The 16,081-nt window shown below is 32.6% G+C and overlaps 1 protein-coding gene and 1 long non-coding RNA gene across 32 annotated transcripts in view; one reads left to right on the forward strand and one right to left on the reverse strand.

The window, feature by feature from the left end:
* LOC136025213 (twitchin-like) overlaps positions 1 to 16,081 on the forward strand; it is a 397,750-nt gene that overhangs the window by 330,985 nt on the left and 50,684 nt on the right. For all 31 annotated transcript variants that reach the window (XM_065701279.1, XM_065701032.1, XM_065701099.1 and 28 more), the window contains 5 exons: positions 2,409 to 2,687; positions 4,484 to 4,786; positions 9,628 to 9,930; positions 11,545 to 12,444; positions 15,800 to 15,865. In XM_065701279.1, coding sequence (XP_065557351.1) covers positions 2,409 to 2,687; positions 4,484 to 4,786; positions 9,628 to 9,930; positions 11,545 to 12,444; positions 15,800 to 15,865 — 1,851 coding nt within the window. The remainder of the gene's footprint in view (positions 1 to 2,408; positions 2,688 to 4,483; positions 4,787 to 9,627; positions 9,931 to 11,544; positions 12,445 to 15,799; positions 15,866 to 16,081) is intronic.
* LOC136025485 (uncharacterized) overlaps positions 5,179 to 16,081 on the reverse strand; it is a 44,499-nt gene continuing 33,596 nt past the window's right edge. Inside the window, exon 4 of the long non-coding RNA XR_010617107.1 lies at positions 5,179 to 5,521. This is a non-coding gene — a long non-coding RNA (uncharacterized LOC136025485). The remainder of the gene's footprint in view (positions 5,522 to 16,081) is intronic.

Raw genomic sequence — 16,081 nt, forward strand, 5'->3', positions numbered from 1 at the left:
AAAGTAAGGAGCGACATTAAAAATTAAAACGAACAGAAATTGCTCCGTATATAAAATGGGTTGTCCCCTCCGCAATCCCTCGCTCTTTACGCTAAGCTTTTAATTGTTTTAAAAAGAAGAATTGTGGCAAAGAGTCAAACTGTACCGTAAAGAGCGAGGGATTGCGGAGGGGACAACCCATTTCATATACGGAGTAATTTCTGTTCGTTTTAAGTTTTAATGTCGCTCCTTACTTTCAGTTAAAAAAACTAGTTTTTTTTATGTAATTTCTGAACGTTTTTGAATTAATGCATGTTTGATTTTGGCTCTCCACACATAAATTATTAAAATGAAATTTGCATATTAATTCCTTTTTTGGCTAGATGGCTTTCTCTTAGTTTTGATCAGACGATTTTGGAGAAATAAGGGATGGGGAAGGAGGCCTAGTTGCCATGCAATTTTTTTCGGTTACATAAAAAGGCAACTATAAATTTTAATTTTTAACGAATTTTTTTATTAGTAAAAAATATACGTAACTTAAGAATTAAGTTACTTTCCATTTCCGTTAGAATGAGCCCTCTTGCGACATTCTAGGACCACTTGGTCGATACAATGACCCCTGGGGAAAAAAAATAAAAATAAAAAAATAAACACGCACCCGTGATATGTCTTCTGGCAAAAAATACGAAATTCCACATTTTTGTAGATAGGAGCTTGAAAATTTTGCTATAAGGTTCTCTGATACGCTGAATATTCAGTGTGAATATTCATGAATATTCATAGTGAATATTCACTAGATGTTCTATACGCAAATTTAATAAAAAATGATCTTACAAATTATTTTTCAAAAACCAGTAGACGTTAACACAGAACTAGTTATAAAAATACCTTTGAGGTTAGCTGCCAAAAAGGCAATATTAGCAATGAAAACGTGTTTTAAATTATTTTTCTTTCATTTCAATTAATTGCCTTGTTTTATCTCAATTTATTTATCAGTCCTGGCTGAACTTCGCTGAAGTAAGGATGCTGCGACTGTTTTAAAATTTTCATTTTAGTTCTAATGGTAGTATATCGTTACAAGTCTCTTTTCTTATATATTTATGTTTTGCTGAGGACGTTCCTTGGACATAGGGCCGAAATATTCATTCAAATTACAATTCCACTGTCTTACGAAAAGAATTCCTTGTTGTTATTCTTGTTTTTTTTTTGTTTTTTTTACTGATATCTTCAGAGAAATTAACATCTCCGTGTCTCCAACTGGATTTCCATGGAAATCTACGGATTTCCGTGGATCCAACTGGATTCCATGTCCGTCACAGGCTCAGAGAATATAAACAGCGATGTTAAATAGCATGGTAGTAGCACACAACCTTACTTCAACCCTGTCGTGATGAGAAAGGGAGAGTTACTCCCACCTATTAACAAGATTTACCTATTAAAAAGATATTAAACTAAAAATGCGGAAAAACACCTCACTTCATTACAAATTTTGTATCTAAGGTCTTTGATTTACTCTCCTTTCCATTGGCTAGTGGTAGTCAGTGTTAGCCAATCATGCACGTACCATCCACAAGAAATCTAAATTGTCTCGAGACTCTTAATGGCTTTTTACAAATATTTAGAGCCTTGCTAAAATAAAATCAACTAAAACTATATAGACATTTATATATACTGAAAATATCTGTTATTGGTACTTTTTTTTAATTCTTTCCTCAAAATAATCGTTCTTTTAGGAAATACATCATGAGATTAGCTGTGAGTCTGATATGCTAGACAGAGTTCAAACATTGACATTAACTGGTTGTTTCTGATTGTCAAGATGTGTCACATCTTGTCAGAACCTAGCTTAAATTCTTGTCATTTTTTTACACTGTTTTATCATTGATTATCTTTTTGTTTCGTAGGTTTTTTATCACTAACAATGAATGATCAAACTTAGATGACTTTGATTATTACTACTGGAACCTCTTCTATTTACTCCAAGTATTTTAATAGACACACTAGTCAGAATTTTGTAGTGACGTCACATGATTGTTTGGCGTCGCAAAAAGGTGTTATATTTTATCTGAGCAAGGGATACTAAAGAGATGAAAGGAATGGGGCAAGGATTTTTTTTTTTTTTTTATCTAGGGAAAGACAATTCCGTGGCACTTTGCAAAAAGGACTTAAGTCCACTTTTTTACAAAAATGAATTAAATTTATGATTTGAAAGAGCTCGAAGAGATCTTATGATTCATCTATTCAAAATAGGCTTAACTTTAATTCTGACTGAGTTATGAATTGTTCCAAAGGGCTTAAAAAAGAATGTAAATTTAAAACTAGGAAATGTGGACTTAACCTCATTTTGCAAAACACCACGGAATCGCCCCGTCCCCCTCGACTTGGTTTCTCTGGTCTATTTTTTTTTTAATCCAACTTCTTTTTTACAGTGCCACCACGAATTGATCGGATTCCAACGGATTTGTCATTACCAGAAAATGACAACACCAAGATAAAAATCTACTATTCCGGTGACCAGCCAATGACAGTGACAATCAAAAAAGACGGCAAAGAAATTGAAGAGACTCCTCGCTTCAAATACACCGTCTTTGATGAGTATATGATTGTTTTCATTAAGGAAATAACAAAAGCTGATGCTGGAGAATACAATGTTACAGTTAAAAATGATAGCGGAAGTGTTTCAGCAAGCTTCACTATTTACATTACAGGTAAATATTGTTTTATTCTTTATTTTATTCTCGTTCTATTGTTTTATTATCATTATTATCTGTTGTTTATTATTATTTATTATTATCTTTTTTTACTATTATTATATATTCTTGTTTTATTGCTTCACTATTTACATTAAAGGAAAATATTGTTTTATTCTTTGTTTTACTCTTGTTCTATATTTTATTATTATTATTATTATCTATTGTTTTATTCTTGTTTTATTGTTTTATTGTTATAATTATCTATTGTTTATTATTATCTATTATTATCTATTGTTCTAGTCTTGTTTTGTTGCTTCACTATTTACATTACAGGTAAATATTTTTTTCAAAAATATGCATTCAAGCGTTTTTTTCAAAAATAAAATGAAAACACTGAAACTTATCTAACTGCAGACTATTTAAACCTTGCATCTATCGTTCTTGTCGATAAAACTAAAAAAATACTTGAAAAACAATGTAAGTTGCAAATAATTTAATACTATCTGAATTTTCCCGAAAAGGAAATAATAGTCCCTTCCCCTTCTCACTAGATTAGAATGCTTACCAAAATTAAAGTTCCCCGTGGGCTCTATAAAAGCTGGACGAAGATAAAAGATCGAAATATAAAGTTTTTCAATCTTTTCAATTTTTTTCCTTCTTTCTGTTTTTATTTTGATAGCTCTTCGCTGCTTTTTGGTTTTCAAAATCTCGGTTTTAATTGCTTTCTAATTTCTGTCTACATTGTCTTTATATACCATTATTGTATTCTTGCCCAGCAAGTGATTACAAAGCTTACAAAGCTACAAAGCTTACGATTACAAAGCTTAAAAATTGCCATGTGTCGCCAGGTGCTAGATGGCATTGATTGTTTTTTTACCGAGACTAGTGTCAATTTTTACTCTTGTAAGTTACCCATACTCTTTGGTTCATGCGTCATATCCATGTGGGTGGCAAAGCCGTGGATAGCTTGTACTTCGTACACTTCTATCTATGTGGGGACAACGAGTATGGGAAGCTCATCCTAGCTGAAACTGGGGCTAGTGTCCAAAAGAAAAATCACTAGTACCATGTAACTTTTGGCAACTCTGTTTGACTCAAGATTGCCTTATAATTGTCCCATCAGGTACTTTGAAATCTACGTGAGGGCAAATAAAACCAGATCTCTGTCAGCAGCAGGCCTACCAGCTAAAGTCAACCAGCCTAAACAACCTGCCAAGATCTTCACAAAATAACCTTGGCCTACTTCGTGCAAACTAGATTTCCAATTAGAATACATTTTTGAAAATAAAACGTTCTGATTCAATATAAATTACAGAGAAAATCTCAGCTTTTATCTTATTGCATGAGTCATGTCAAATTCCCAATTTTCTTGCAAATGTTCTACTTCGGTGATGATTTAGCTTGTTACTACACTTTAGGTGGCACCAGTAGTTTCTTCCCATATGCTTTTTTTTGTATTAGCAGATGACGTTATGGAGAGTTACTTGGATAGACACATAAATAGTTTAGGTGTGTATAGGGGGCTCAAGCACCCCGTCACCTCCCCCTTCTTTAAAGTTCTGGTAGGCAAGGTTAAATGATTTAAGGGAAATAATAAATCATTTTAAGATGCATTTGCACCACACCAGGCAGAAGTTCAGTGACGGAAGAAGTTTAACCCTTAATACCACCTCTCCACCTGAGTAAATGTCGTTGGTTTACTATTGCTGAGCTGGTTTCACTTTTCACGGAGTTTTTACGTCTTTTCTTCTATTATTTGCTTACCGCACATTGTTATGGACTATGTTTATTTAGTGCTTTTTATTTCTTAGGCTTACCAGGTGCACCACAGGGACCACTTGAAGTTAGTGACATTACTCAACATACTTGCACTTTGAACTGGAAACCACCATCATTTGATGGTGGTCGTCGTATCACTCATTATGTTGTTGAGCGACATGACATATCCCACACTCACTGGATATGTATATCTTCTCAATGTAAAGAGACCACTTTTATGGTACAAGGTCTTACAGAAGGACAAGAGTACTTGTTCAGGATAATGGCAGCAAATGAAAATGGCATGGGTCCAGCTCTTGAGGGTACAAACCCAATTAAAGCTAGGGCTCCGTTTGGTGAGTTTGATATAACTTTCTAATTAAATCGATGATGACCTATTTACCTTTTATCCTTGTTGTTACAATTATAATAAACTTGATAAATTTCTAAAATTCAAAGTTTGTTTTCTTACAGGATTATTGAAAGCCCGAGTAGTATCTTTGTCAGTCTAAGTTCTAACTATAGTAATAATATATTTACCGCATCTTGACTGAAAATATCCGTAGAATATTAGTTAAAATTTAATGTTATTGTTGTGTTTTATAATAATTTTCCCACAGTTTTCTTCTATTATTTAAATGTTTTCTTTTTTTCCTTTTGATTATTATGGAGATGCCTTCCCCTTATTAACTTATTTTATTCCCCTTATATTCCTTACCGGAGTAACATTCCGGGTACTACGGCGGGCGCAGCAGCTTAGATCAAATTGCGAGTCAAGTTTTACCAAACGGAGATCACTCCAACTGCGCCACTCCTGGATTGGCTACTTGATTATTTGTTTTGTCTCTTGCCTAATGAATGGTAAGGAAATGCAACATTAAAAACAAAAAAGAAGAAAATATACAGAACAAAACTTTTTAATTAAAAAGAAAAACAACTTAAAAAGAAAATAGGGTGAAAAGCACCTTTTTACAGTAAGCTCCTCCACTTCATACTACTTCAGACCCCTTCAATACCACTCCATACATGATTCCGAAGAAGCGTTGCACTAAGCCTTCAGTCATTTTTAAGGCTCCCTGCAATAGAAAATACTGAAAAAGACTTGAATTAGAATTTTAGAAATGCCTTAGAATTACGTAATTTCAAAAATCATAATTTTCCGCGTATTATTGGGATTAAAAATGGGCATAAACTTGACTGAAAAATAATGGAATGGTCACAATAACTTAGATCAATTCTAGCCTTATAAGAATATTAAACATGACTCGTTGCTATTCCGCATTTACTTCCTTAAATTTAGTCTCGATGTGTAAAGTTGCATTTGAACAAATTGCTGATAGTATGAAACGTATTATGTTATAATTGACATAATGTTAGTTGGAGGTTTTTTCGCAGTTCTGGTCAGCGGTTAAATTATTATGCTTTTATGAAATTTGATAAGGATCAAGCATTAAATCCTACAAAATAATTTTAGAATTAAAACAAAAAGTCTTTATTGCTTTTACTTCTCTATTTTGTAGAAGAAGAAGATTTTCCAGTTGTAGAGTTGGAAGAAGACTTATAGATGAAGGCCAAGAAATTCTTTTTTATTTTCATTCGAGGAACTAGAATTCTATTAACTTTAACAATGAATTAACCATTAGGATTCTAATCTAATGATATTATATAAAATATTATAGTTTTGTGAACTTTGATAAGGAACAGACATTGAATTCTATACACTAATTTGGGAATTAAATAACAGAAATCTTTTTGTGCTTTTACTTTTACATTTTCACAGAAGAAGGCCTAGAAATCCTTTTTTAGTTTGTTAAAGGATCTAGAATTCTATTAACTTTTACAATGAATTAACGTTTAGAATTTTAATTTATTAATACTATACAAATTTTATGAACATTGATAAGGAACAAAGATTAAATTCTACAGAACAATTTTAGAACTAAAACACAAAAATACCTCTGTGCTTTTTTTCTAATTTCTTACAAAAGAAGATTTTTCTATTGTATAATTGAAAGAAAACTTATAGAAGAAGGCATAGAAATTCTTTTTCTGTTTCGTTCAAAAATCTAGACTTCGATTAACTTTGGCAATGAATTAATCATTAGAATTTGACAAACTTTTCGCAAGGAATTCTACAATTAAAGAAACAAAGCTTGCCTTAATTTTACTTTCTTTTTGATATCATTCTCTTCGTATGGTAGATGATGAAGGAATTACAATGAACCCTTATAAGGAAGAAACCATTAAATTCCACCAACTTTTTTCAAAGAATTTTGCTGTTAAAACAACCAAGATTGTCTTTCTTCTTTATTTTTAAATTTAGAAGAAAATACTCATAGAACAATGAAACACTGAAAAAATTAGAAACACACATAAGAAAATACCCATTCTTTGTAGATAAAACATTTTCTGACTTATTTTAATCCAGTAACGTCTGTCTTTTTTTTCTTTTTTTTTATAAAATAACTAGCTGTTGGGGTGGCGCTTCGCGCCACACCAACACCTAGTTGGTGGGGGCGCTTCGCGCCCCCCCAAGCCCCCCCGCGCGCGTAAGTCGTTACGCGCCATAATAGTTACGCGCCATTGTAGTTGTGTCCCTATGTCCCACCTGTGAATATAGATATATATATATATATGGTTTTAACTACGTAAAACTTGCGAATATACAACATTCTTTGCTGTCCCATTGTCTTTGCATATAAATAGATTGTCAGGTTATCCCCCTGTTTCCCCCGGTGTCCCCGTTGTAGTTGTGTCCCTGTGTCCCGGTCGTCATTTATATTCCCTGTGTCCCGGGTCCCGGTCATCATTTGTATCCCGGTGTCCCGGTCTGTATATACATTCGTTTTTTAGTTTTGTTTTTCTCCTTTATTTTTTTCCTTTTTTTTTCTTTTTTAGCTTATTTAGATTTTTTAGTTTTTTTTATTAGTTTTTAGTTTTTATTTCTTTTTAGTTTTTTTGTCCCGGTCGTCATTTATATCCCCCTGTTTCCCCCGGTATCCCCGTTGTAGTTGTGTCCCTGTGTCCCGGTCGTTATTTATTTTTTAGTTTTTTACCTTTTTTTAGTTTTTTTAGTTTTTTAGCTTTTTTATTTTTTTTATTAGTTTTTAGTTTTTTTGTAGTTTTTGCCTTTTTTTTAGTTTTTTTAGTTTTTTAGCTTTTTTATTAGTTTTTAGTTTTTTTTGTAGTTTTTGCCTTTTTTTAGTTTTTTTAGTTTTTTAGCTTTTTTATTTTTTTTATTAGTTTTTAGTTTTTTTTGTAGTTTTTGCCTTTTTTTAGTTTTTTCAGTTTTGACGTCACCTGATCCAGTTTTTTCAGGTGACGTCACCTGATCCACGATCCACAGATCCACAGACAACTTATTTTTATATATATAGATAGTTTTTTTTTTTTACTTATGTCCTGGTCGTCATTTATACTCCCTGTGTCCCGGTGCTTTGTTGATTGCTAATCGAACATTCCTTTTGTCCTGGTTGCTTTCTCTTTGAGTGTCGTCATTTATTAGTTTTTTCCTTTTTTTTTTAGTTTTTTATTGGTTTTTACCTTTATTTTAGCTTATTTTTCAGTTTTTTCCTTTTTTTTACCCGGTCGTCATTTATATTCCCTGTGTCCCGGGTCCCGGTCATCATTTGTATCCCGGTGTCCCGGTCTGTATATACATTCGTTTTTTAGTTTTGTTTTTCTCCTTTATTTTTTTCCTTTTTTTTTCTTTTTTAGCTTATTTAGATTTTTAGATTTTTTAGTTTTTTTTATTAGTTTTTAGTTTTTATTTCTTTTTAGTTTTTTTGTCCCGGTCGTCATTTATATCCCCCTGTTTCCCCCGGTGTCCCCGTTGTAGTTGTGTCCCTGTGTCCCGGTCGTTATTTATTTTTTAGTTTTTTACCTTTTTTTAGTTTTTTTAGTTTTTTAGCTTTTTTATTTTTTTTATTAGTTTTTAGTTTTTTTGTAGTTTTTGCCTTTTTTTTAGTTTTTTAGCTTTTTTATTAGTTTTTAGTTTTTTTTGTAGTTTTTGCCTTTTTTTAGTTTTTTTAGTTTTTTAGCTTTTTTATTTTTTTTATTAGTTTTTAGTTTTTTTTGTAGTTTTTGCCTTTTTTTAGTTTTTTCAGTTTTGACGTCACCTGATCCAGTTTTTTCAGGTGACGTCACCTGATCCACGATCCACAGATCCACAGACAACTTATTTTTATATATATAGATAGTTTTTTTTTTTTTTACTTATGTCCTGGTCGTCATTTATACTCCCTGTGTCCCGGTGCTTTGTTGATTGCTAATCGAACATTCCTTTTGTCCTGGTCGCTTTCTCTTTGAGTGTCGTCATTTATTAGTTTTTTCCTTTTTTTTTAGTTTTTTATTGGTTTTTACCTTTATTTTAGCTTATTTTTCAGTTTTTTCCTTTTTTTTAGTTTTTTTTTTATTTTTTATTTTTTTTAGTTTTTTACCTTTTTTTAGTTTTTTTAGTTTTTTTAGTTTTTTAGCTTTTTTACTTTTTTTATTAGTTTTTAGTTTTTTTTGTAGTTTTTGCCTTTTTTTAGTTTTTTCAGTTTTTTTTTTAGTTTTTTATTGGTTTTTACCTTTATAGTTTTTTTAGTTTTTTAGCTTTTTTATTTTTTTTATTAGTTTTTAGTTTTTTTTTGTAGTTTTTGCCTTTTTTTAGTTTTTTCAGTTTTGACGTCACCTAATCCAGTTTTTTCAGGTGACGTCACCTGACACATCCATCCACACATCCACAGACAGACAGACAACTTATTTTTATATATATAGATATAATTACAAAATTAATAATTTTTAATAATAAGTTTCTGTGACAGCTCCATTCAGGAACAGTCGGTTACAGCTGTTGATAGGTAAAAGTCCAGAGTATGATCCTTCTAAGATCATATTCTAAGATTAGATATCATTCTAATAAAATACGATTGTGAATATTAAATACGATTAAATAAATAAATACGATTATACGGAAAATAAATACGATTATGAATATTAGACAATTCGAATTATAATACTAGAATTATAATATGTATTATAGAACTATAAAAACTAGAATATGTCTTATAGAATTATGATTATTAGGATTATAATAGTTCAATACAATATCAATATTAGATTATTAGAATTATTAGACTGTGAGCCTCTGCCACTGTAAACTGACATCACCCTCCTCGTAACACTAAATTCGGTTTTATTGTTGTTTTTTTAGATCCACCATCTCCACCTGGAGTACCAAAAGTGCTGGAAGTCGGAGGTGACTTTGTTAACCTATCTTGGGATCGTCCGATGAGTGATGGTGGCGCCCGTATACAAGGCTATTGGATAGAAAAACGTGAGGCTGGTAGCTCCACATGGCAACGTGTTAATTTAGTGATATGCTTAACAAATCAAATAAACATTTCGCACCTCGTTGAGGGAAGGCAGTATGAATTCCGCGTATTTGCTCAGAATGAGGGAGGTATGAGTCAGCCATCAACAGCCTCAACCTCTGTAAAGGTTGTTGATCCGAACGGTAAGTAACCCAGACTAGTCTATATTGTAGCCAAGTTTTGCTTGCTTGCTTCTTCTGTTCTGTTTTGGAGCGTAGTAATTTTTTTTTGTTGAAAACCTTAAAATATTTCACTTTTTTACTGGTAGTCAGCCAGTTTTTTGAAAGTTGGACTGACTGGGATCATCCGGGTAAACCGACCTGATTCTTTTTAAGGCTTTACACGAATCCTCTCTATTCTATTTAATGCAAGGACTTCTAGTATATAAAAGAAAATATTGCCGGTTGATTTAAAATAAACCTTATTAAGATTTTCATTTAAGGTTTTCTACTAAACCTTTAGGGTTTTTTTCTTACAAAATCTTCTTTTGTGTTTCCGCTTTATATGACAGAATGTAATTTATTTAACAGATTTGTTGATAAAGAGAACATTAAGGCTCAAATAATTAGGTGTCTTTCATTGCGTTCTTATATACATTGTTTAGCTTTAGTTAGCCAAGTCTTATTTAATCATGTGTTTTCTATCCATAGTAAATTAAAGACCCATGAGACTAACTAACCCATGAAAACCTGTTCACCAAACTTTTCGCTCATAGAGAAAATAATTAATTATCAGCTATAATTAATTTGATTAATATAGTTATGTTATAATTATAAATATCGACTATAATTAAGTTACATAAACAATGGCTACTTTAGTTTCCATGTCCTTAACAGAGACTTCAAAAATTACTTTGAAATATTTACTTGGTTTTCTATTTCTCAAAAATGTCCTTATTTTTCTAGGTCATTTATTCCTCTTTTTTTCTATGTTTCTCCTTCCCGGCAGACACAAGTGGCAAATTTTGCAATTTGCGCTTCAGGGATGAAAACCCGAGCATAGCCATTTTTATGCCTAAATTTTTCAGATTTCCGTGAGGGTCCCATGAAAAAATAGAAGGTTGTTCTCCCTCTTACAACGTTTCTTTGGAGATATGATTTTAGGATAATTCTTTGAATTTCTTCTTCGTTTCGTGTGTTGGATACAATTTGGAAATTTCTAATGAATTTGTTTAAGTGATTGATGATTTGTGTACTGTTTCAAATTTTCTTTTTTATAGCTAGTTCTACATTCTGAAAGAATTTTTTACAGATTATCTGTTAGAATACAAAAAAGAATAATTATAATAAAAATCTCTCCATAAAATAGGATTCAGATAATCCTTCCAGTCCCTCTCTTTTACTAATTTGCTCATATGAATCAATAGCATTGCACTGTAAGCAAGGTCGTGGCCAGAATTTTTGTTCGGGGGGTAATTTTTTGTTTTTTTTTGGGGGGGGCGTATATTTTTTTAAGACTTATCCAACATTTTTTTATATGTTTTTTTTACGTTTTTACGAGTTGGACAAAATTTGGATGGGTGGGGGGGGGGGTGGGAATCAGACCCCCTACCACCCCCAGACACAACCTTGAGTGCAAGCCATTCAGTTCTTATATTGGTTTATTTTCTTGTTCTTGTATTTTTTTTTCTTATTAGTATTGTGTTGTCTGAATTTTTTTTCCATTTCTTTTTGTCTTCATCATTTTCTTTCTTGGTATTTTCTCATACCATTTTATTTTCTTTTTCGTATTTTCTTATGTTACTTTTCTTTTTCTAGCTGCTAAGCCCCCCGAAGTTATTCAGCCACTTAAGAATATTCTAGCCCTAGAAAACAAAACTGCCACGTTATCCTGTCGTATCATTGGTCATCCATCACCATCTATTACATGGTACAAAGGAACTAGAGAAATTTACACCAGTAACAAATATAGCATTCAGAAAGATGGCGATACTTATATTCTACAAATTAACAATGTATATGGAGAAGATGCTGATGAATATAGTTGTCGTGCTACAAATAAGGGTGGGACTAAGTCCACCCGAGCCGAGCTTGTAATTAAAACTGCACCTAAAATTTACATACCACCTAGATTCAGAGATACTGCCTATTTTGACAAGGGTGAAAACGTAGTAATTAAAATTCCATTCACTGGTAATCCTAAGCCACGTATTACGTGGTCACGTGATGGTGAAACAATTGAGAGTGGCTCACACTATCACGTCAAAGTGGATGAACGTCATGCAATCCTAACAATCCGTGACGTGACGCAATTTGATACAGCACCGTACAGACTGAACGCTGAGAATGAGCTTGGTATGGATTCTGTGATTATTAAAATTCAAATTAGTGATAGGCCAAATCCTCCTCGTTTCCCTAAGGTTGAAGGAGTTACTCATGATACGCTTATCCTGAGTTGGCAACAGCCTTCTTGGGATGGTGGCTCAGCCATTACAAACTATATTGTTGAAAAGAGAGAGCATCCTATGTCTTCCTGGATTAGAGTATGTACAACCCGTTTCCATACAGCAAATGTTGGTGAACTCAGCCCTGGGCATAGCTACGAATTCCGTGTTTATGCAGAAAATATTTATGGACGAAGCGATGCTAGCCAAGTGAGCTCTCTTGTGGCGACAAAATCATTGCCAAAGAAAAAGGAAACAAAGAGAGAGTATGAAGGTAATTATATTTAGAAGTTAAGATAATATTTTGGACATTTGTATACGTTTGACCTTGTTTTAGATAGATTTCAGCTTACAATTTTGTTTTTACAAGATGTTATTTATGTTAGATTCATTTACGATTTACCTTTTACTGTTAAGTTTAAGTTTTTACGCAATATAGGTAGATTCTGGACAGCCTACCAAAGAAAAACGAACCTTGAAAGTGTAAAAGTGATCAAATTTAGCTTTTAAAACCAGTTTTAGACAATTGGTGACTTAGTCCTTGTTCTATAGATTTCAATATACTAATTTTTAAAAACTGGATGGCATATGAAAGTCAATTACATAGTACTTTTGATATTTTTTGTTAAATTTGAGCTCTTAGCCAGGATAAACGGATCCTCAACAGTCTAAGATTCCCGTTGTAAATCTTGGTGTAGAAACTGCAGATACTATCATGAGTTGGCAACAGCCTTCTTAGGATGGTGGCTCAGCCATTGATTTTTGATAAATATATCTAAAAGTTTTTAGATAAATGTGCTTTATAAACGCAGGCAATTTTACTGGTGAGCCAGAAACTTGAATGAACGTTTTCAAAAAAAAAATTGTAGATCTTAGTTGTGAAATTAATTTACCTGCAATATATACTGGTAATTTCAAAATAATGAAAAAATGATTCCCAGTCCTTTAAAAAAAAGTTTTTCAGTGATAAAATTTTTTGTTATAAACTATAGCACCTAAAATCCGTAAAAAAAATAGAGATATTGCGGTTTATATTTAACTGGTAAGCTCGGACACGCTGGAAAAAGTTATAACAGTCCATAAAAACGGATGTTTGATAGCTTAGAATTTGGTGTTGCAAACTTCAGTTACAAAAGTCTTAACAGGTCAAAGAGTTTGAATGTAATTTAAACTTTAGTGAAGTTCAGACGAACTGGAATTACAAACGTCTTAACAGGTGAGAGAGTTTGAAGGTAATTTAGAATTTCCTGAAGTTCAGATGAACTGGAAAATGAGCTTTCTGCCTGCAAAAACAGCTGTTTAGCATGGAAAAACTTAAATGTTGATTTTTTTTTCGAGGAGGAAAAAGTCTACTTGTTTTCAATTTACTTAGTTTTTCAGGAAAAATTTTTAAAAAGCAATAAATTTTTCGGATAGGTTTCGAAAACTTGTTAACAGAATAGAGTATAAAGTAATTTATTTACCTGGAAAAACGGTTGCGAATCATTGAAATAGATGCTGAATTTTCTGAGGTAGGAAAGGTTTAACAGAAGTTTCCTGTTTTTGCATTTCCTGTTATATACATTACATTTCATATTCCATTACATTACATTTCATATTCCATTTTACATTGCATATTCCATTACATTTCCTGTTTTTACATTTCCTGTTATAACAGATTTCTGTCTTTAAGAAACATGTTTAAATACCAAAAAAGACATTCAGTGGAGGCTACTCTAAACCATTTAGGGGTAAAACAATTCGTAACCTTAGTGTCAAATATATCTACCAGATATCTTAGATTTCAGATGTCGCGTCATAATATGGCTGCCCATTTTCCAAAACCAAGTAGCTGAACAAAATTCTATATTGAATCAAGGATGAAACTCTTATAATCTGGACACGCCATATCCGATAACACGGTCAGAGTGTTCATACACCAAGATATGACCTAGTATCTATCGGAGTAAAATTATATTTTGCTGGTTTCTAGAAGCCCGAAAATAAACAAATATTCTTGAGTTGCTGAACCCACACGGTAAAGACGGGAGGAGTATTTCGAAAAATTTTTTGACCAAATCTGTATTCTTCACCTATTTTCTCTCGCTCTAAAAATGAAAATTATGGGGTTTTTTCTTAAAGATTTGGGAAAGATTTTAGCAGAAGACTGCAAAATAGTTTGCACAGTGTACCTTTTTATCCAAGCTTATTCCTAAGGGTGGAGAGAACATTTTACGATTTTTTATTCTTTTTTTTATTTAACCTGGAATGAGGTTTTACAACTTCTTTTTGTGTAGAACGTACCAAAAAATAGAAATTAAAACCGGTATATATCCGATTTATAAAATGTTACTTATCCGGTATATAAAATATAATTTGCTAAAGGTTTATTATAGGACAGGAACCAGATAGAAAAAAAACATATCATTGAATTCTCCCCTTAGTTCTTTTTACAAATAAAATAGTAACTACCATTTTAACTCCGTCTTACCCTCTCCTCGTAAGGGGATATAGCCCTAGGCTATATAAAACTCCTTTCAAATTGGCTTATTTGGCATTATGAACCGAATCTCGAGGAGAAATAAGCACAAAAGATAATAGCAAACCCGCAAGCTCAGGAATTCTTTTTTATATCGCTTAGGGCCAAATATGGGCTTTATTAGGAGAAATTCGGAGGCAATTGTGCTTTTTTCTTATTACCTTAATTCAGTTTACTTGAATTTTTTCTTTTTTTAGGCAGTAGAAAAACTTTAATTTGTGGTTAAATCATAATTTAAACTACCCAACCAAAGATATTTGGACCACTTGTGCCTTCAGAGGCACCAGGTAGCGAGTTAGAGCCCCCAATCACCCCTAATGTTTACTGTGGCACTTATGCCCTACAGTTTTGTATCAACGGAGATGGAGAGGTTGAATAAATCCCTCTGGTAGGTCCGGTGCTGTGTGTTTCTGATTTGTCAAGGCTATGATATCATGGCTGTTTTTGATGTTAAGTTGCTTATTGGACTCTAGGGGTCAGTGGTGCCGATTGACGAAAATGTAGGGGGGCAAGGATTGTGGAGGATGGGAGTTAAAAACGACCAGTTAGCCATTATAAAATAGACAATATCAATGAAATAGAAATAAGAAGGTATTTTTCAAAGTATAGGGGGGTGCAATTGCCCCCCACCCCTGTCCCCCTAATTGGCACCCCGGCTATGGTCCTCTATGCAAAGGGCATGTTGCAAATATATCCAGCATCGAATTATGGACGCTACCATCTAGTTGGAAATAAAATGAGTATTTCACATCCCTATATATGCTGACAGAAAGCGGGTATATCTGGTGTAAAACTGAAGCAAAGGGATCCTTAGAAAATTTAAATGTTAAAATATTCCAATATCAAATAATTAACATATTCCAATATCCTGTGAATTATCCTCAGAAGAAAGATGGTTTGAACAATCCTCTGCCAAATGGGAGGTTGACTGCTTAAAATGCGCATTTAATGTTTTCCTCCCCCTCCCCTATTCCATAAAGGAGAAACTCTTCGATCCTGTCGCAAGTTTTGGAACTACTTTGATTCAGAATCCACAAACCTAGTGATTTCCTTTGAAGTAAGAAATATATATGTTATTGATGGAAATTGAACAGTTAATTTTTTATTTTAGTTGACGAGACTGGTAAGCGCATCAGAGGAAAGGGAGACGGGAAAGTCAGCGATTATGATCAATATGGTAAGGATTTTATTCAGGTTTGTTCTTCCTAAGGTAAATTTGTCCAAAATCCTTACCAATATGGTAAGAATTTTATTCAGGTTTGTTCTTCCTAATGTAAATTTGTCCAAAATCCTTACCAATATGGTAAGGATTTTATTCAGTATTGTTCTTCCTAAGGTAAATTTGTCCAAAATCCTTGCCAATATGGTAAGGATTTTATTCAGGTTTGTTCTT

This window comes from Artemia franciscana, chromosome 1 (genome assembly GCF_032884065.1).
Source record: "Artemia franciscana chromosome 1, ASM3288406v1, whole genome shotgun sequence".
NCBI lineage: Eukaryota > Metazoa > Arthropoda > Branchiopoda > Anostraca > Artemiidae > Artemia > Artemia franciscana.